General features: G+C 37.1%; 1 protein-coding gene across 2 annotated transcripts in view; it reads right to left on the reverse strand.

The window, feature by feature from the left end:
* Positions 1–20,645, reverse strand: part of LOC139940450 (slit homolog 2 protein-like) — a 163,405-nt gene that overhangs the window by 6,495 nt on the left and 136,265 nt on the right. For both annotated transcript variants that reach the window (XM_071936707.1, XM_071936706.1), the window contains 14 exons: positions 15,263–15,334; positions 14,574–14,645; positions 14,048–14,211; positions 12,942–13,074; positions 11,878–11,946; positions 10,412–10,483; positions 8,923–8,994; positions 8,574–8,645; positions 6,670–6,836; positions 5,876–6,092; positions 4,572–4,711; positions 3,740–3,833; positions 2,149–2,891; positions 1,351–1,551 (listed from right to left, as the gene is read on the reverse strand). In XM_071936707.1, the coding sequence (XP_071792808.1) occupies positions 1,351–1,551; positions 2,149–2,891; positions 3,740–3,833; positions 4,572–4,711; positions 5,876–6,092; positions 6,670–6,836; positions 8,574–8,645; positions 8,923–8,994; positions 10,412–10,483; positions 11,878–11,946; positions 12,942–13,074; positions 14,048–14,211; positions 14,574–14,645; positions 15,263–15,334 (2,288 nt within the window). The remainder of the gene's footprint in view (positions 1–1,350; positions 1,552–2,148; positions 2,892–3,739; positions 3,834–4,571; positions 4,712–5,875; positions 6,093–6,669; positions 6,837–8,573; positions 8,646–8,922; positions 8,995–10,411; positions 10,484–11,877; positions 11,947–12,941; positions 13,075–14,047; positions 14,212–14,573; positions 14,646–15,262; positions 15,335–20,645) is intronic.

A 20,645-nucleotide genomic window follows, 5' to 3' on the forward strand; every position in this document is an offset into this window, starting at 1 on the left:
CCAGTGCACATATCGAAAAGAGAAGGGGTTCGCCCCAGTGTTCCTGGCTGTGGCTGCTATATGCGCTGTAGCACCCTGTAAACCCTTAAGGTGTTACATAATTGGGTCTCAGAACTCATCACTGCAATAACCTATCTTTCTGAAAGTTGGTATACACTCAGCGCCTTGAGTACCTTGTTTGGTAGATACGTGCGCTAAATAAGATTTTGATATTACTATTATTTAGATTATTGCCCAAAAATCTCTCAAATTCAAGCTGTTTTAAATTACTTTTTTTTTTCTAATTTGGATATTTTATGAGATATCTTAGAACATTTGAACCTAAGATGGTCATATTACCCTGAAATCTTAGCTGTCTGGACCTACTCCTTATTTTTCTAATTTGGATTTGTTTGTTTTGAGATATCGTAGGACGGCCATTTCAAGGTGAGGGCTACATTTATCTGAATAGCGCTTAAACCCAAATCAACTACCACCAGGGGTATGCTGTATTACTTCTGGGGCAAAATTAAACAGGAAACCAGTCACTTCTATAGGGTACAAGTAGCATGGTATTTAAATGGTAACCGTAATTCTGGTAAGCATAATTGCTTAGCTACTTGATGTGATTGATCAACTCTATAAAACTAGTACCATGTTAATGAACTATCAACTTTCCTTTTTAAAAGGTATTAAGTTTGCATCGGGATAAAGAATATTAATTTTTGTTTTACCCTCACACCGATGTTTGTAAGCATTGTATATTCTGTGGAGAATTCACAGGCATAATTATTACTCGGGTGGAATTCGAATCCGAGTTCAAATCCTATGTTTTGGTATCGCAATGATTTAAAGGCAGTGGACACTAATGGTAGTTACTCAAAAATAATTATTAGCATAAAACCTCACTTGATAATGAGTAATGGGGAGAGGTTGGTAGTATAAAACATTGTGAGAAACAGCTCCCTCTGAAGTGATGTAGTTTTCGAGAACAAAAGTAATTTTCCACAAAATTTGATTTCGAGACCTCAAGTTTAGACTTAGAAGTCTCGAAATCAATCATCTGAAAGCACAAAACTTTAAGTGACAAGGGTGTTTTTTCTTTCATAGTTATCTCGCAACTCCGACAACCAATCGAGCTCAAATTTTCACAGGTTTGTTATTTTATGCATATGTTGAGACACACCAAGTGAGAAGACTGGTCTTTGACAATTACCAATAGTGTCCAGTGTCTTTAATAGATGATAAATTTGCATTCCTTTACTGTTTTTTGTTTCCACAGCACTCAGGAAGGTACTAAGTATACAGTGCTAAGGCACATTGGTTTAAGGGTATCAGAGAGTGGGTACAAACCAAAATTAAATAACTTACTTCTGTTACACATATTTCCCATCCAACCATCCTGGCAGTCACAGGTGTAGCTAGTCTCTGTCTTCTTGCAGAATCCGTGTTCACACATGTTATTCTCACAGGGGTCGTGTGTTTCAAGACTCGGGCATCCCCCAGCAACTCCTGGTTCAGAACCCTGTGGTGCTATCGGCTGGCCATTGACAAAGAAGCCACTCATACATCCTGTCAAACACAACAAAATTACATCAATTAATCAACCACAAGGGAAACTGACTGGATATATTTGAAATCATTTGGGGTTGAACAAGAATACTTTAGAGCGATATTTGAACCTATGGTAGGACGTTCTGGTGCCTTAGGGAAATCTGTCTACAAAGATTCTGTCCTCCATTTGGAAGAAGATCTACATGGAGTGAAGGAGGTTGGTTTAAAAGAGGAAGCTATCAGAATTAGTTTGTACACAATTGACCATACGGGGGGGGGGGGGGGGGGGGGACACAAATAATCTGGTGGAGGGCTGCAATTCTATCTTCTGGTAACCCCCAAATACAAGATTTCAAGGAGCTTCGGGGAACAGTTTCAACAGCACTAGAGAAGAGGATTGAAGAGGTGAGTTTCTTCATATATCCAAAGAAAAAAAAAACTACTTTGTAAAATTCCTCGTCTCTGAACAGTTCAGGTTCAGCTTTTTATCTCCAAGTAGTCAACAGTTACTAAATATTATTGCATGTTTAAAAAAACCACTGCTTAAGAAGTGCTATATAGCAGCTGATTAAAATTTCCCAAACTATAAAGAACAAATAATGAATATCTAGTTACCATGGAAACTTGATCCATTTCTGAGATGCCACTGCCGAACAGCGCCCTCTTTCTCTTTACTCGGTGCGCCGCCGATGTACATGAGGTTATCCAAGCCCAGGAACGGGCTCTCGCCATCGTTGGTGGCGTTCTGCACCTCGTTGTCATTGATCTTCAAAGAAATGTTCCTCTGCAACACGATGACCTGAACTCTCTGAAATTCCCCGTTGTTGAGGTCCTCATCGCCGAACATCGTCGCGGCGGGGAAGTTCCCGGCGTCAAAGCTGACCCTGATATGACCCCGGAAGAGCTCGATAGCGAGGTGGTCTGCCTCCCCGGTCTTTCCATAATACAACAAGATGCCGTTCTCCTCCGTGGTAGCGAAGATGACCGTTATATTGACGGTGCTGGAGAACTCCGGAGCCGTCCTGCTGATGTAGGCGTCCTGTTGAGAGAAGGTCATGCTGGTCGGGATCTCGCATTTGTTACCCATGTAGCCAGGCAGGCAGCGGCATCCAAACTCGTCGCTGTCCTCAAAACACAGGGCGTTATTCTGACAGTCGTGACCCTGACAGGGGGACGTCTGGGGAAAGACCACAATGGGTTGGTCGGAGCAGAACTGACCAACATAACCGGGCGTGCAGCTGCAGATGAATTGATTCAGCTCTTGCCTGCACTCGCCACCATTTTCGCAAGGGTGGGAGCGACAATCCTGGTAGGATTCAGAACAGTTGATTCCTTGGAAACCTGTCAGACATTCGCACCTGAAAAAAATGAGGTTAGATCAATTTAACTAGTTTCTATTAAAGCCATTGGACCCTTTTGGTACAGAAAAAAAATAAAAGTTCACAGATTTACAAACAACTTACAGGGTTTACAGAAGGTAATGGTGAAAGACTTCTCTTGAAATATTATTCCATGAAATGCTTTACTTTTTGTGAAAACAGTAAATCAATATCAATTCTCGATAGCGAGAATTACAGATTTATTTTTAACACATGTCATGACACGGCGAAACTGCGGAAACATGGGTGGGTTTTCCAATTATTTTCTCCCGACCGATTGAGCCTAAATTTACACAGGTTTGTTATTTGATATAGAAGTTGTAATACACGAAGTGTGGGCCTTGGACAATACTGTTTACCGAAAGGGTTCAATGGCTTTAAAATGAGAGGAATTATGTCAGTCTTGGAAATAGAATAAGTAGGCCTTTGCATAAAGCAATATTCTCATTTTACAGGAGAAACAGCACCAGTGCTCGCCTCTCACAAATGTGACAATGGTTAGATATTTGGATAAGGCCATACGTTTTTGAGTAGAGGTTTGCAATTGATTCTTAAAAAAAAGTTCAGGTGAATTTCAGTTGCTTAGACAAGGTACTGGCAACTTTCTTGTAAAATTCAAAGAACAAGACACCTGAAACAACATTGATGCAAACAAATTAAAAGTTATTTTTGTCGGTTACAATGAAATGGTACAGGTTTTTTTAATCTGGGTTTTGGTTCCTATATCTTGTCAGGGATTCAAGCTGTAGAGCTAGAAGCTCTTTCTGGTCAATTTAATTTCATTACTTGAAAAATGGAAATACCAAGGAAATCATTTTTTTTCTTACCGGTAGCTGCGTCCAAGATCGTAGCAAACACCACCATTCTGACATGGGTTGGTATTTGGGGCACACAGATCCTTGTCCACTTCACAGAATGAGCCTTCAGAAACAGAGTCAAAGAATATTTGGATTTGATTACAAACATTTTTATGAGACGTTGAAGTTCTTATTTAAGATGAATGATACAAATGTTTTGATTATCAAAGAAAAAAAACACAAAGGGAAATAGATTGGGTGAATTTTTCATTCAATACTGAACCCAAAACACAAAGGTTAATCCCAAATCTTCCTTGATACGTGTACTGGGTTTGGTTTGGTTTAGTTTAGTTTAGTACATAACCTACAGCTTAATGTTCCATTTGACTGACAAAGAAGTTAAATTTGGTAAAATATCTTGCTCATTTCATTTCAGTTCATTTCTTTTATTTGTCTCAGATCATAAGAACCCCACACTCTGGTGTTGGAAAACACCCGAGCTTGAGTCTAGTTTGCTTACCACTTGGCCACGACAAAGCACATTATGTTGATAAAACAGGTTTCCGAGGTTGTGGTGGACAATCAATACAGAATTTCATTTATCTGCATGTTTAATTTGAAACTGTGTATAAAGTAAGCAGAGCCAACAGCAATTGTCCAGCGCTTCTTCAAGTGGTTACAATCCATACCCTTAATAAATCTAAGAACAGAGACCTAAAGATAGGATTAATTTCATGGCTCTGCTAACCGCGAAATTCTGTGCTTATCCGAACCCTGCAAAAAATAACTCTCTGGGATGTAAGCACAGAATTTCGCGGTTAGCAGAGTCATCAAGTTGGGACAGGTGGATTTCTTTGTTTACCTGAGTAGCCGAGACTACAGAAGCAGGTGTATGCATTGATACCATCCTCACATATCCCATCATTCAGACACCGATGCTGTTTACAGTCGTCTATATTAACTGCACATAGATCACCCTCAAAGCCAGCTGCACACTCACATCTAGATCAAACAAAATGAGCGTTGCAACTTTAAATACAAAACTTACTTTAAGTGACAGTATGACTTTGGTAATTTCCCCTAAGAGAAAATGACTGTACAAACTTACTTGGTGTTAAGAGCAATGAAGACTTGGTGATATTATAAAACAATGAAAGAAACAATACCCTTTTAATAGAGTTTTGAAGAAAGGGGTAATTTTTTATCAACAAGTTTGAACTTAAGAAAGGCTTCAGTTAAACTACCAAGTCACATGTACCGTATGTAACTGGTACCCTACTAATATTTGTTAAGCTGAAATTTACTGCCAGGATTTTCTTATTAAGCAGCTCTAAGAATTTGGAGCCTCAAGGTGTACTAACTTAATGTTTTAATGATACTAACAATCTGTTTGTAAACCACAAGGGAAACCGACAGGGTTACTTTTCACTATACAAAATGTGTGTCTCCCTATTTTGTCAACATTTGTAGTGGGTACCAGTCAGAACCCAATCATCCTCTAAAGGGAAAGTACACATTTGGCAATTGTCAAAGACCAAGTGTCCTCACTTGGTGTATCCCATCATAAGCATAAAATAACAAGCATGTGAACATTTTGGCTCAACTGGTCTTCAAAAGTTGCGAGAAAATGATGACAGAAAAAATACCCTTGTTGGACGAATTTGTGTGCTTTCAGGTAGGAATAAAAGACTTCTAGCTAGAAGTCTTTTATTATTTTAGTGAGAAATAAACTCCTTCTCAAAGACTACGTTACTTCTGAGGGAGTGGTTTCCCACAATGGTTTATACTACCAACAGCTCTCTAATGCTCGTTACCAAATCAGTTTTGAAGTTAATATTTGTTTTGAGTAATTACCAAACGTGTACCTTCCCTTTAACAACCATGATGGGCATAAATCACACCCAAGTTTACGATACAACTTGGGAAGCAGAAGCCAAGGGATCACCTTAAAGAGATGCAACTTTGTTTTCTTCAAACATCAAGTTAAATCACAAAGGAAACTGTTGACTAAATTTTGAACTTTGCATGGTGTGAGAATAACTAGGTGAAGTTTGCAGTAGTACCATGTGTAAATCTCTTTTGAATAAGTCTTGGTTTCTGAAAAGAACCGGTGGTTCGGTAGATTTTGGTAAATTCTGCTTATCCTCAGAACAGCCTTTGTCTTACCGGAACCCTCCATTATTAAGGTTGTGGCATGATCCTCCGTTCAAGCACGCTTCTTCCTCGCAAGCGTTGAGTTCCACCTCGCAGTTGCGACCCTTGAACCCTTCCTGGCATTGGCAAAGGTAGCGCTCCGTCAGGCTGATGGTACACACAGCGTTATTCTCACAAGGACTGGAGAGGCACGGGTCGCATTTAGCCTGGATAGCTACATCTGGCTCTTCTGTGAATTACAGTTTAAGATGTTCACTTTAACAACTAATAAATTGCAAACTTTTTGAAGTAGAGACACTGGCTCTAAAGACAATGTTAAACTTGAGAACAAATCAATCAAACAAGTGGTACACACACCTATACTGCCATCCAAGTGGACACAAAAATTGTAAAGATTATGATTAAGGTTGTTATTTTATCTTTTTTTTTTTATGTGTTTCCATCAATGAAACAAAGGATACCTCTAAAGTGACCTTAATCACTGTACATGGGATCTGCACACATTTAAACAGTAAAAAGTTAGACTTTTTAGACTCTTTTCACGCTATCCTTAATAAATGTTAGTACCAAAAGTAAATATGGAGGAGAAACAGCCTTTCCCGCTCAAACTTTATTATCCTTTTTACACATTTTTGTGTGAGTTGAAAAGAAAATTTATAAAATGCTTTAAGAATCTAAAAATAACTGAAATTAATACTTTGTAATGCTTCTGGATAGTTCAATTTAAGACTTTTAAAAAAGACTTAAAGAGCTAAACAGAAACCCTGCTGTACCTCAAATGTTAAAGAAACACCAAAATATTTTACCACTGCAGAGGAAAGATCTTGACGGAGCAGTAAGGATGAGTTTCCCTCTCAGGTCGTACGGGTCGGCACACTTTGCGATTCCGGGCTCCTTAAACCCATCTGCTTTCACCCAGTCCGATAACCACCTCAGCTTACAGTCGCAGTATAGAGGGTTATTACCAAGGGCACTGTATTGCGACAAAGTAAAATAGACGGACATTTGAATCCGGGATAACAATTAATTAACTTTGTAGGATTTGAAACTTTGAATGGTGGAAATACAATATAGAAAGGTTTGTGGTAACACCATGTAATGACTATCTCTAATGAGTTGGGGTGGTTCTGAAAAGAACCATTGGTTTAAGCTTGACGTTTCGATCAGTATGCTCTGATCGTCTTCTGGAGAAAAAAAAGAGAGAACAAAACAAGACGATCAGAGCATACTGATCGAAACGTCGAGTTGAAACCAACGGTTCTTTTCAGAACCACCCAAACTCATTAGAGATAATCATTACATGGTAATACCGCAAACCTTTCCATATCTTATAATTAACCTTGGTTGCACCCATATACACCAATGTTTGTTTAGCACAGTGTTACGTAGTACCAGGCAATCTGGGTGGTCTAGTTGGTAAGGCACTACTCTACAGTTGTGAAGGTTGTGTAATATGCCTGTGATTTGTTTTCAAAGGGAGCTCAGGAAAGTACTGATTATATCGTGCTAACACACATCAGTGTATATTATGGGTAAAATACCAACATTAATACAAATGCATCATGATGAAAAATATACATATCCTTTTATAGGTTGCATAGGGTTTAAATCCTACAAGCTAATCGATGATTTCACATTGACTAGAATAAGTATTGTCGTCTATTAACTGAATCACAACTTAACGATTTGTGCAATTCGCAGATGTTCAAACCAATATTTGTATTAGAGAGATTGGTTGTTGCGAGCTTGGTGTTTAATCTCTTTGGGAGCTTGAAGAGTTCCCTTTAAGGGAAGATCATCTAAACAAACAAGCAAACAAAATAACAACAAACATAGAGGATATTAAATGCAACTTAATGCAACTTCTGTAGCTGAGATTTTTTGATTTATTTTTTCAGAAGGAGAAGAGTGAGAGAGATTTACCAGTAAAATTACTAGCGCCCTCTGTTGATAAAACAATGCCACTCTGGATAATGATATAAATAATCCCAACCATTCTAAATCTCTACTCGAGCACAACACACAAAGTGGAGAAAGTTTTTTGTATTTTATTCAGTATTTTACATTTAGTACTTTTTTGTATAGCAAGTTTGCCCAGAACAAGGCTAAAATTAATGCCAATCCTGTCAAGGGAAGCAATAGACCTAAGACGCAGAAACTGATATGCAGTCCCAGGTCAAAATTCCAGTTGAACTCCATTAACTGGGGTCCAACTGGTTCAACTAGATAGTGACCAAACTCGTCCATTTTCCATATTAACCAACTGGTTTGGACTAGCTAGTTTAATTGTGTTCAACTAGGTTTAAATTATAAACCAAATGGTTTCTATCCATTTTCCATATTAAACCAACTGGTTTTAACTGTGTTTAACTAGTTTCTCAACTGGTTTTACACTAGTTTCAGTTAAACTTAGTTTAACTAGGTTCAACTGGAATTTTGACCTGGGGTAGGAAGAAAAATATACTACTAAGCAGAGAGAATAAACTCAAAAAGGCAAGACACTGACAATAAAAATCCTAAACCTAGATGTTGTCCAATGCATGTGGTCAGTCTTGGTTCACCCATCATGTTATTATTTAAATTCAAATCAATGAAACTAAACCAAAACCACAATATTGGTAACTAAAAGTTTCACAACATTAGTTGGGCGATCCAAAAAAGTTCAACCAATGTATATAAAAAAGAACTAGTTTAAACAGTACCAACTCACATGTGACTAAGAGAATGGAGGTCGTTGAAAACACCATCGGGGATCGTCGAGAGGTCATTGCCCTGGAGTGACCTTTATCAAGATTAAAAAGAAACAAAGTTGTAAAAAAATGATGAAGCATTGCGTGAGAGAGACAGGAGACAAAATCAACCTTCGCTCCCTAAAGACAACTCTCCTGAATCACTGGCGAACGTACACACAGACAAAAAACAAAATAAATATAGGAGAAAGAATTCTGGTTGAATACAAATGTCAACCAGCCAGTCATGGAAAAGTTATAAGAGTGGAGGAAATGCCTTATTTAAGACGGCAGGAGAAGTAAAAAAAAAAATGGAAAGGGGAAACTTACAGGATTCTTAATGAGCTCAATCCACTGAAGGTCCCTGGTGGTATACAGGCGATGCGATTATAACTCAGGATACTGTAGTTGGGGTGAAAAAAAATGTTAAGAACGTGGTCAGTAAGAAAGAGAGCTTTCAACACTCCTGACTGTATGTACAATGGGTCTACTGTTGGCGCTTTGCTTGGAAGGGTAGACATGTCTGCCATATCATGGCAAAGGTTTAACGAGTCGGGTCTCCTTGAGGAGCGATTTCACCTGTTTTGTTTGACAAAATGCATTTTGCCCACTGGTTGGTTGATTGGTTTCAGAGATGTTTGAGAGTTGGTGTCCACTTGCGAATGCTGCGGCCAGATAAGCGGTTGGTGCCTGCTGTAACCTCGCTGAACGTGGATGGATTCAACATGGAAAATACCAAGACAGTTTGTTGCCGGTTTTTTTCATAAGGATACACTGCATTCAGCTGCAACCTTTCACAAGTGACTTTTATCTTTCTTTAAAGACTGTATAGCCATTACTGGGGGTTATTTTTCTTGTTTTGTCTCAAATGCAAATTCACATAAAAGAAACTGGGACTATACACAGGCAATTGTGATATAGCTTTGCCTGTTTTGGATAATATGTAGGAAGTTACTATTACTGTTAATTTGTAGATACACCATGTGTAGATCTATTTTGGGAGGAGTGTTAACTCTAAAAATAGCAGTTGTTAATTTGGTCTCAAATTTTCAACAGTATTCTTTGCTCATCTTCATCCTTGTATCTATCCTCCTGAAGACAAGTTGAGTACTGGTTCAGTTGAAATGTCAAGACCATAACAGCAGCTCTTCTCTGTGCCAACACTCCTCTCTACACACATGGTGGAACCCTCAAGTTCACTAGTAATAATTATTTCCTTAGGGAAAATAAGGTCTCACCATGCGTGCAATACTTAAAAATGCACCCTGCACATAAACAGAACCGATACTCAAAATTTACGACAACGATTTAGTGCGAATGATGAGGTCAGGGCCCAATTTCATAAAGCCTGTAAGCACACAAACCTGCTAAGCTCAGGAAAATCTTGCTTATCAAAAACAGATTACCAGCCGACATTCCTAAAGGTTTACATTGTTGTGACAGATGCTTCACTTATTTGTTGCAGTGCAGAGAAATTTGTCTAAGCAATATTTCCTGCTAAACAGTTTAATGAAATTGGGCCCTTGGGCCAATTTCATAGAGCTGCTTAAGCAAAAAATTGGCTTAAGCACGAAAATAGCTCGCTTATTTTACACATGTTACTGGCCAAAATGTCATGCCATATACATTGCTTGTGACTGGTATTTAGCTGTGGTTTACTTAGCATAACAATTGAGTGGAGTCTTGGCCGGTAATCTGATTTTACTAGGCAATCATTTATTTGCTTAAGCAACATTTTGTGCTTAAGCAGCTCTATGAAATTGGGCGCTGGTGAGTTGGGTCGATCAGAGAACACATGTCTGATTGATACTATACTTACAGAGTTGAGAGCTTGGTCATGTTGGCAAACGCATTGTCTGGAAGCATCGTAATCAAATTGGTGCTCAGATCCCTATAAAAACAGAACACAGTTTGTGATTTATTATAACCATCAACTTCAAACCAAACTAATTTGAATTTGCTTAAAGGCAGTGGACACTATTGGTAATAACTCAAAATAATTATTGCCATAAAACCTTTCTTGGTGACGAGTAATGGGGAGAGGTTGACAGTATAAAACATTGTGAGAAACGGCTCCCTCTGAAGTGCCATAGTTTTCGAGAAAGAAGTAGTTTTCCACGAATTTGATTACGAGACCTCAGATTTAGAACTTGAGGTCTCAAAATCAACCATCTAAACGCAAACAACTTCGTGTGACAAGGGTTATTTTTCTTTCATTATTATCTCGCAACTTCGATGACCGATGGAGCTCAAATTTTCACAGGTTTGTTATTTTATGCATATGTTGAGATACACCAACTGTGAAGGCTAGTCTTTGACAGTTACCAATAGTGTCCATACACACTGCCTTTAATCAAAGTTTTGTTACAGGTAAGAATGGAAGCGGATAAAAAAAAAACAATTAAGACCAAGCAGTTATCAGAATTTGAAAAATCTATGACAGATGTTGGGAGGAATGTTTTCAGAAAGTGGAGGATTGAAATGAAAGTATACTGTTGTAGAGGCCCAGGAAAGAGGCCGGTGTGGCAGGAGATTTTTTTCCCCATACAGCCAACAGTGTGTGCCCTCTTTTGAAACATCCTCCTTCAGCCATTATCAATTTCCTATATGGGGGAGATAATCTCTGGGAACAGATTTCCATGGGACACGAGCCTCCTTATTGGAAAGGGTAAGCATACACTAAAAAAAATGCTCCCTAAAAAAAAAAAAAAATACAGAAAGTAAATGTGTTCAGAGCTACATTTTGTGTAAAAGAAAAGAGAAAGGTCCAAAGGTCCCTGATACAAACTTTAAGTTTTTACATTTATTTAAATGCAAATAAGAAACTTGCATCAGGCCCGGCTGGGCCTAATGCAACTTTCTTACCTAGGTAAGATTGAGGTGCACCTTTAATCACTACACTAGTTTTGATTTGTTTGTTTGTTGTTTTTGTTTTTAGGGGGGTGGGGGACTAAACAACTCTCTAAAATAAATACCAATGAACAATTTTCCTTGTATATCATGGCAAATTGCTTGACAAAATGTATCAGTTGCTACTGAAAAAAAAATCATTTCAAAAATAAGCATTCAGTGTGCACAACACTTGTGCAGTCTCAATATTTTAGCAATTCAAGATTGCTAGACGAAATTATTCCCCAAATACTGATGTCTCTGAAAGAAAACTTCTGACCCTCGGGCAAACTCAACTTTAACTATACTCAGGGGGAGTGCGTGTCTCAGAAAGTTTTTTTGATGAGTCACGTTAGACAATGCTCTTTACTAAGTAAAGACCACTGTAATACTTACAGTGTATGGAGACTCTTTTGACCTGTCATTCCTTCAGGGATAGTAATCAGCTGGTTAGAATCCAAGTATCTAAAGCAAAGAAACAGAAAAATCATTGAAATTGCAAGCAGTCTCCTGAAGACAGACAGAGCATACTGGCCGAAACGTTGAGTCCTACGATTCTTCTCAGAACTACCACTCACTCAAAAGAGATGTACTACATGGCGTCATTGCAAGTTTTTTTAATGTTTATTATCTTTCCACCATGCAAGCCTTTAAGTCTGGGTTGGTCGAAAACTTATTTAACCTCTTCTTCGAATAAAACATCATCTTAAAGGCCAGTGGACACTATTGGTTATTACTCAAAATAATTATCAGCATAAAACCTTACTTAGTAACGAGTAATGGGGAGAGGTTGATAGTATTAAACATTGTGAGAAACAGCTCCCTCTGAAGTAACATAGTTTTCGAGAAAGAAGTAATTTCCACAAATTTGATTTCGAGACCTAAGAATTAGATTTCGAGGTGACCTCAAAAACGTGATCTAAAACGAGGTCTTGAAATCAAATATCTGAACACACAACTTCGTGTGACAAGGTTGTTTTTTCTTCATTATTATCTCGCATCTTCGACGACCAATTGAGCTCACATTTTCAGAGGTTTGTTATTTTATGCATATGTTGAGATACACCGAGTGAGAAGACTGGTCTTTGACAATTACCAATAGTGTTCAGTGTCTCTAAAAACTTACCCTTGTGCACTTTTACACCGACCTCATACCTCAAAGATAATTGTATCCTAAGCAATATAGCTTACAACACATTCATCAGACCCCTGAGTTTGGTTTTTAAGAAACTTTATATATCTTATCTTCCATACATCTGACGCCCAGATCCTTTTTTTTTTTGGGGGGGGGGGGGAAGTGGCAGCAGAGGGAACCCCTTAAGGGGATACAACTTTTTTATTTGCTCAGCACCAAACTATTTTTTATGTCAACCCAGTCGTTGTTTATTACTCAATAAATCTCAAAATGAACCTTTACACATGTATTTAAAACAAGCGCCTTTAATTGACAAGATACTTACATCTCTGTAGCAGTCAGGGGTATGTTTCTTGGTGGGGATGTAAGTTCTTTTCTGCTGCATCTTACTACTGTGCCACTGCAAGCACACTCCCTCGGGCAGGCAATGGAAGGCAGGCAACTGTTTAGGTTGTTCTCTGTGGAAAGGAAACCAAAAGGGTTTGAATCTTAAAGTCAGTGGACACTATTGGTAATTACTCAAAATAATTATTAGCATAAAACTTCACTAGGTAATGAGTAATGGTAAGAGGTTGATAGTATAAAACATTGTAAGAAACGGCTCCCTCTGAAGTGACGTAGTTTTCGAGAAAGATTTGATTTCGAGACCTCAAGTTTAGAAATTGAGGTCTCGAAATCAACCATCAAAATGCACACAACTTCGTGTGACAAGGGTGTTTTTTCTTTCATTAATATCTCACAACTTCGACGACCAACTGAGTTTAAATTTTCACAGGTTTTTTTTTTTATGCATATGATAATATACACCAACTGAGAAGACTGATCTTCGTCAATTACCAATAGTGTCCTCTGCCTTTAAACAGAAAATATTTATTTTAATTAGGCCTGGGGGACTAGTGCAGTTAGTGTCATAGTAGTGTCTATTGATTGCCGAGTCGAGTCACAACTATCGCTTTTTCAACCACTCGGTTAATCGTGCCGTCACGACTACTACAAAAATAGTGGCCACTACCTATGTGGTGAACCAATTGTGTCGCTCAGGACTATTCAGGACAACATAGTTTACTTACAAAACACTATCAGACATCAGCGACACAACCCTCAATCCTTACAGCCAAATTTAACTATTTGCGCCTGCAGCAAACATTGACAGCAATGCATCTTGAGAATTAAATATTAGTTACAACTATTCGAGGCATGAATAGTCTAGTTCTAAAATTTCACTAGTCGCCCAGGTCTAATTTTATGGCTTCATGAAAGAAACTTACCTGCATATCTCAAAATCAACACTGGACCGCAGACCTGAGGCCAGTGATTTCAAAACTGGACAAGCCAGCTAGTAGGTGGTTTTATGTTTTCCAATTAATAGATGCAAAAATTAAGATCTGTTAAAATGACTCTCATGTTGATGCGAGAACTGTATAATCTTACCATCACAAGTGAAGTCAGCCTTTTGCAAGCCAGCAAGAGGCACATCTCTTAGGTTCTCTGGTGATTGGCAGATGGGGTCGCCGGTAAAGACACTTCGAGAGTTCAGCCACTCCGGTAACCATGACATGTGACAGTTACAATTCAACGGGTTGCCCATTAGATTCCTATAAATACAAACAAACAAAAAAACAGCAACCATAAATATTTTTAGAGTGGATATTAAAAAACATTAGTTTGAAGACAGATTATGTTGTATTTGTATACAAAATAGTTAAAGGCACTGGACACTATTGGTAACTTCTCAAAATAATTGGCAGCATAAAAACTTATCTAGAAACGAGCATCGGAGAGCTGTTGATAGTAACTAATTGGGGGAAACGGCTCCCTTTGAAGTAACTTAGTTTTTGAGAAAATTGGGTAACTTCTCTCTCCAATAATAAATAAAAGACTTCAATAAGTAATAGTAGTAATAATAACAGAAGTTATTTGAGCACTCTGCAGGTCATTTTTCAGCTCAAATACTTACACTGTGGATAGTTCTTTCAGAGAATCAAATGCTCCTGATGTTATTGTGCTGATGCCATTGTCATACAGAGCACTGGGGAAAACAAAATAAGGAAAGAAATGAACACGAATGTTAACTGCCTCGAAATCTTACCAAATATTCATGTGGACTTTATGTTTTGCAGGACTTGGGACACTATGCTTTATCACATGTTATATGGGTATGGCCCTTTTTTTTAAACCATATTCTTTATAATGCAACTAGACAGTCGATTTTTTTGCTCACGAGAGGCTGGCTGCACAACTTAAAATGTTACCCGATTTAACTAGTAAATTCTTTCTCTGCTAAAAAAGATGATTTAAACACTTAACAATCCTCACAGGTGCTAGGATATTATTCCTCAAAGCAAGCAGTGTTCAGAACATGGCCATACAAAACATAGACAAATACATATAACAGGCCTACATAATTTTTTTGTACCCTCTCTTGTGCAAAGCTTTAATACAAAAATGGAGCTAGAGAGAGGGCTAAGACCACGCAGTTGCGGAAACTTTAAGTTTTTACAGTAAAATATGTAAGTTAGAAAGTTGCATCGGGCCCATGAACGCCTGAGGGCGCACTTGCAAAATTGCAATGTGTTTTTTTCTGAAAAACTAATGTTGAAAATAACAAGAACGAGTCAAGCATTTTTTTGTATAAATCTAACTCACAGAAGTCGCAGGGATTTCAGTCCAATGAAAGTCTCGTTCCCGATACATGTAAGTCGATTGGTTCGAAGGTTCCTAAAAGAAGAAACAGAACATCAGTAATTAACGACAAAAATGGCATGGAGAAATTATAACTTGGGACGTTACTGCGCCGTCAAAACAAATTCGTTTGGTATCTTTACTCTTTGCGATTAAATTAGGACTTAGTTCACCGTTCATCAAGCAGTGACAAGCGTTTATTTTAAAGAGAGTGGTACATCATTGGTCAAAGCCACGGACTGAAAATTATCCATTTTATGCAGATTTTAAAATAGAGACCTAGCCAGGAATCCATCTAAATCGAACAACACTTTTTGACAGATTTACAGCAAAGCCTATGCTCATTTCAGAAAGCAGTTAAACAGAAAGTTGTGCTTGACAAAGTTTTCTGCTTAGCAAAAATAGAGCAGGAAACCAGTCACAAACTTTATACGTTTCATGGTATTTTGGCTGGTAACGTATTTCTCCTAAGCACAGATTTGTATGGATTGCCAATGATGTACCTTCTACTTTAAAGCAACGTTCCATAATATTTTGTGACATACAAAATGTTGGTTAGTATGGTTTGGAACATTTCAGTCTTCAGGGTACCAAGTCTTGCCTAATCATAAACAACAAGATGCAATTGGAAAAAAAAAATGAAAAAAAAAATGTCATGTGTCATGTTTCACATTAATATTGTTTAAACATTTTTGTTAGATGTGATTTTGGTGTATACTGACAAATTTTACCCAAACCTAATAGTGTCGTAGTATTGTGTCCACCATTATCTAAAAAAAAAGCTTGTGGTTTTAAAGGTAGTGGACACTATTGGTAATTACTCAAGATAATTATAAGCATGAAACCATTTTTGGTGACAAGTATTTGGGAGAGGTTGATGGTATAAAACATTGTGAGAAATGGCTTCCTCTGAAGTGCCATAGATTTCGAGAAAGAAGTAATTTTCCACGAATTTGATTTCGAGACCTCAAGTTTAGAACTCGAGGTCTCGAAATCAACCATCTAAACGCACACAACTTAGTGTGACAAGGGTGTTTTTTTCTTTCATCTCGCAACTTCGACGACCGATTGAGCTCAAGTTTTCACAGGTTTGTTATTATGCATATAAAAGTGAGGAGACTGGTCTTTGACAATTACCAATAGTGTCCAGTGTCTTTAGTTATTTTTTGTTAGATGTGATTTGGGTGTATACAAACAATTTTACCCAAACCTAAAAGTGTCGTAGTATTGTGTCGATTTTTATCTCAAAAAAGTTTAAGAAATTGTTCGTTTCAAATAATATTATGTATAAATGTAATAAAATTTAATTAAAATGTTTTGTTTCTGGCTGATGGCATTAATAAATTTAGACTGTATTCAAAAAGTGGATTTAAAAAGAAAACTTGGAACTCCCTTCTCAGTAGTTTTATTTGAAAAAAAACATGTTCTTATTTAACTGCTCATTCACAAGAAGAAAAAAAGTAACGTAGTGTTTTTATAATTGTATGCAAATGAGGTAATACAGAGATCACTTGTGTAACTTGTGATTTTTAGTCACGAAACCATGATCGATTACCATAAGACAGGGAGTAATTAAGTTTTGGAGAAAAAAAATCTTCTGAGACAAGAGGAACTCTTTGCAGACGGGGGAATAACCAATTCGGAAAGGACGTCTTGGAAGTCCAGACTTTAATTCAAAGAGACTCATCATCGTGTAATCCTTCTTGTCCAGGATGCAATTATACGCCAATATCACCGGGATTATTTTGCCCAAAAACTCAATCTACTGGCAAAACATGTTTTTCATGTCAGCTTGTTCAACCCGTGAGGGTAAACCCGTAAAACATTGTGTCCTTTTCTAATTAGTTATGTGCGGGGCACACCTTTAAGTGTTTCAATATCAAGGGCTTTGGGAAGTTGTGAAGATGAGTACTTCGAAAGGGTTTATGTTTCTTGATCTTTGTGAGATTTAAGTCTCCCCAAAACCAAAAAGGAAGGAAGGAAGTCACTTTGATGGTGGGTTTAACGAACTCTAGGGAACTGTTAATTATCCTCTGATGCATCTGAACTTTCAGACAAATCAAATGTTGACTTAGGTTGTTATAATGAGCAGCATGTGGAATCCGCACGATTTTTTTTTTTTGGCGACTGTAGACAGAAGTCATAATTACTATTGCCGTCTGGAATGCGAATAAGTTGTAGATTAAAGGTACACAGACCCCTGTCCTCAAAGAAAATGATAAACTAAGTTAGGTTAAGTTTTCCTAATTGCATCCTGATTATAGTATACATCTTGAAAAGATGTAAAATCTAGTTGTATTGTCTACACAAATTTTTTTTTTTTTTTTTTTTTTTTTTTTTTTTTTTTTACTGATGTGGGTGATTGGGTTTAATATGCAATTTAATGTATGAATACCTAGTTTTGACTTGTCTAAATTCTTAGTTTGATTTTTGGTTTGGTTTCCATTGATTTGTATTGAAATTAGTTTGATTCGAACAAAATGCTTACTTGATTTATATAAATGCTTACTTAATTTGTATTCATGCTTACTTGATTTTGTTTTTAATAAATGCTTACTTGATTTATAGAAATGCTCAGCTCTGATTTGTATACATGCTTACTTTCGATTTCTATAATTTTGATATCACTTTTTTTTCAAAAACAAATATGTTGACGATAGAACAGGATTTTACAGTCATTATTTGTTGGAGTTTTTAACCAAAGTGTACTCTCCCTTTAAAGATATCTATCTTGTTCTTGCTGAGTGAGAGCACACACGAATCCTTCTTGTGATGCTGTGTGTGCTTTAGAGGATTGGCGGGTAAACCAAAAGCTAATTGCCTGTTGGGATGCAGTGCCGAGTGAGTCTCAATTGATGAAAGATTTGTTTTCAAATTGAAGTTTTTTTTTTTTTTTTTAAATGTATGATTTGTATTCCGTGGTTGTCTGGATTAATTTAAATTTTGGGGGTGTTATGTTGTGTGAAATGAGACCAGTCAAAAAAACATGAACACTTTAATATTAAATTCGGCATAATTTGTTTTATGTGGTTATTAAATAACCACATGAAATTTTCATGACTGGATAACTATATTGTTTATATAAAAATACTGTTTTGTATGATTTGTTGTGTGAAAGACTTCCTAAGATATGGACAATTAGTTTGTGATTATTTTTGCAGAATAAAATCTATGTGCTGTGATTGTTCATTTCCTACAAAAGTTCACGTGTAAAGAGTGTTGTGTCAAGTTATGCTTTGAGACATATGGATTAGTCATACAAACTTTAACTCAAAAATAATATGTCATTTCTCAAAACAATGCAAACAAAATGCAAACAAAATGCATTTAGTAAAAGTCTTCCTACTTACTTTTGATCAGAAGGGGACTAATCGCTGAATATTTTATTTTGATTTGGAGTTGAACGAAGACAATTTACTTGAGCGGGATGTGAACCAACATAGTCAAATTTTCTTTGTTCAACCCCAAATCATGTTGTGGTTTATTGTTTGATGTTTGAAGAACCCACAAACATCTTATTGTACCAAACCCGTTAATGTGAGCCACAACCAAACAACATTTTCACTTACTCTAAACCAAAATGCATTCATGCACTCAAATGAATGAACATCATTACACCTCAAGTTTAAACCTTTGTTATACTTCAAACGAACGAAAGATAAAGATAATTTTAGGACAATGTTAAAAACGTTTCGGCTGGCAGTCTACAGTCCAGTCCATCGAATGTTGATTCAACGAGTTTGATAAACATTAGTCAAACTGAAAAAAGACTTTTAAATAATCTCAAATAAGTTGGACTCGAGCTAGCCACAATTTAAAGTGAGTCAGGTTCTGGGTCAGAGTCTAAAGTAAATTCCCAGAAAATATGTGGAAAATGTTATTTTCGTTTGTGACTTTGTGACTTGTTTTCATAGGAAATATGAACACTTATTTATTTCCCATGGTTATCTGGCTTAACCGTACTTCCAAGCAGGGGGTAAATATTCCCCGGGGTATGGCTAATTTCATGAGTTTGCCAGAGTAATGCAAGTCAAGTGTGAACAGGTCAACCCAGGAATTTCCTATACAAAATACCTCAAAGTATGAAAGGTGCTTTAAAGGATGTGGGTACCTTTTCAAAATGTCCATAGATTTACATTAAACGTACAGGGTTTGAAGATAATGATAGTGGAAAGCTTCCCTTCAAATATTACTTACTGAGGTGCTGTAGTTTTTGAGAAATGAGCACAACAATGTCACGAAAATACGTTTGTAAATGCTTAAAATAATTTTCGTCTCATGAGAAGAAAATTATTTTCATGACATTGTTTTACTCATTTCCCAAAACCTACAGCACCTCAGCACGTAATATTTTCAGGGAAGCTTTCTACTACCGTTATCTTCAAACTGTGTAAGTTTAGTGTAAATCTGTGGACATGGTGTTTTTTTGTCCTACAAAAGTTATATAGACCCTTTAAAGTCGAAACTTTAAAGTCTAACTTGGCAAGCACTACCTTTAAGGATTAAACAAGATGAGTTACATATCTATCTACTGATTGTACTTGATCACCTGATGAAAAATATATTTTGTGCATCCAATACATGTGGGTTAGTATCAACCATCTCTAACCAGTTTCTAGTTCAGTATTAATTTCATAAAACCTGGTGAATAAATGATCTAGGTTACAATGATGCATTAATCAAGTAAATACAATCGTTAAGTTAAAATAATTATTTGATATAGATGGTTCCCAATCCACGTCATCTTTACGGGCAACTTTGGTTTTTGGTTTTGGTGCTACGTTTATATTTCTTTTCAGCCATGAGCAAGTTCAGGTGGTGACACCAGAAACTATAGAGCACAGGGAGATTAACTATATCGTAATGGTCAATTCAAGAGCTACGTCACAGTTTCTGGTCAAGTCTAGTCACCCGAACCTGCTCTATGGTTCACTGACCAATCCTGCACGGAATCTGTTAGAAGTCCTGCATGTCGCAAATGGTAATTAAGAACAGCGAATAATTTTGTCTGATTGTTTGCACGTGAAGATGGCCGACTGAACATTGTGTGACGTCATGTGTGGGAACAATCTATGGAGAAAGGTACCGCATTGTCTTTGTAAGTATATTAGTCCACCATTCAAATATGTTGGTTAAAACATCCATTCTGTGATAACTTTGGCCTGTCCCAAAATTATATACTGGGTAGATGTATTGTAGGTTTTTTTTGAAGAAAGCATAATAGTATAACAAAAAATGCGATCGTAATTGTTTGCGCAAAATTTCATAAAGTTGTTAAGCATTAGAATTCGCGTTGGGGAACAATACTGCCTAGGAGAAACATGCTACCAGCCTGAGGCGATCTATA

Source organism: Asterias amurensis, chromosome 8, assembly GCF_032118995.1.
Source record: "Asterias amurensis chromosome 8, ASM3211899v1".
NCBI classification, from domain to species: Eukaryota; Metazoa; Echinodermata; class Asteroidea; order Forcipulatida; family Asteriidae; genus Asterias; species Asterias amurensis.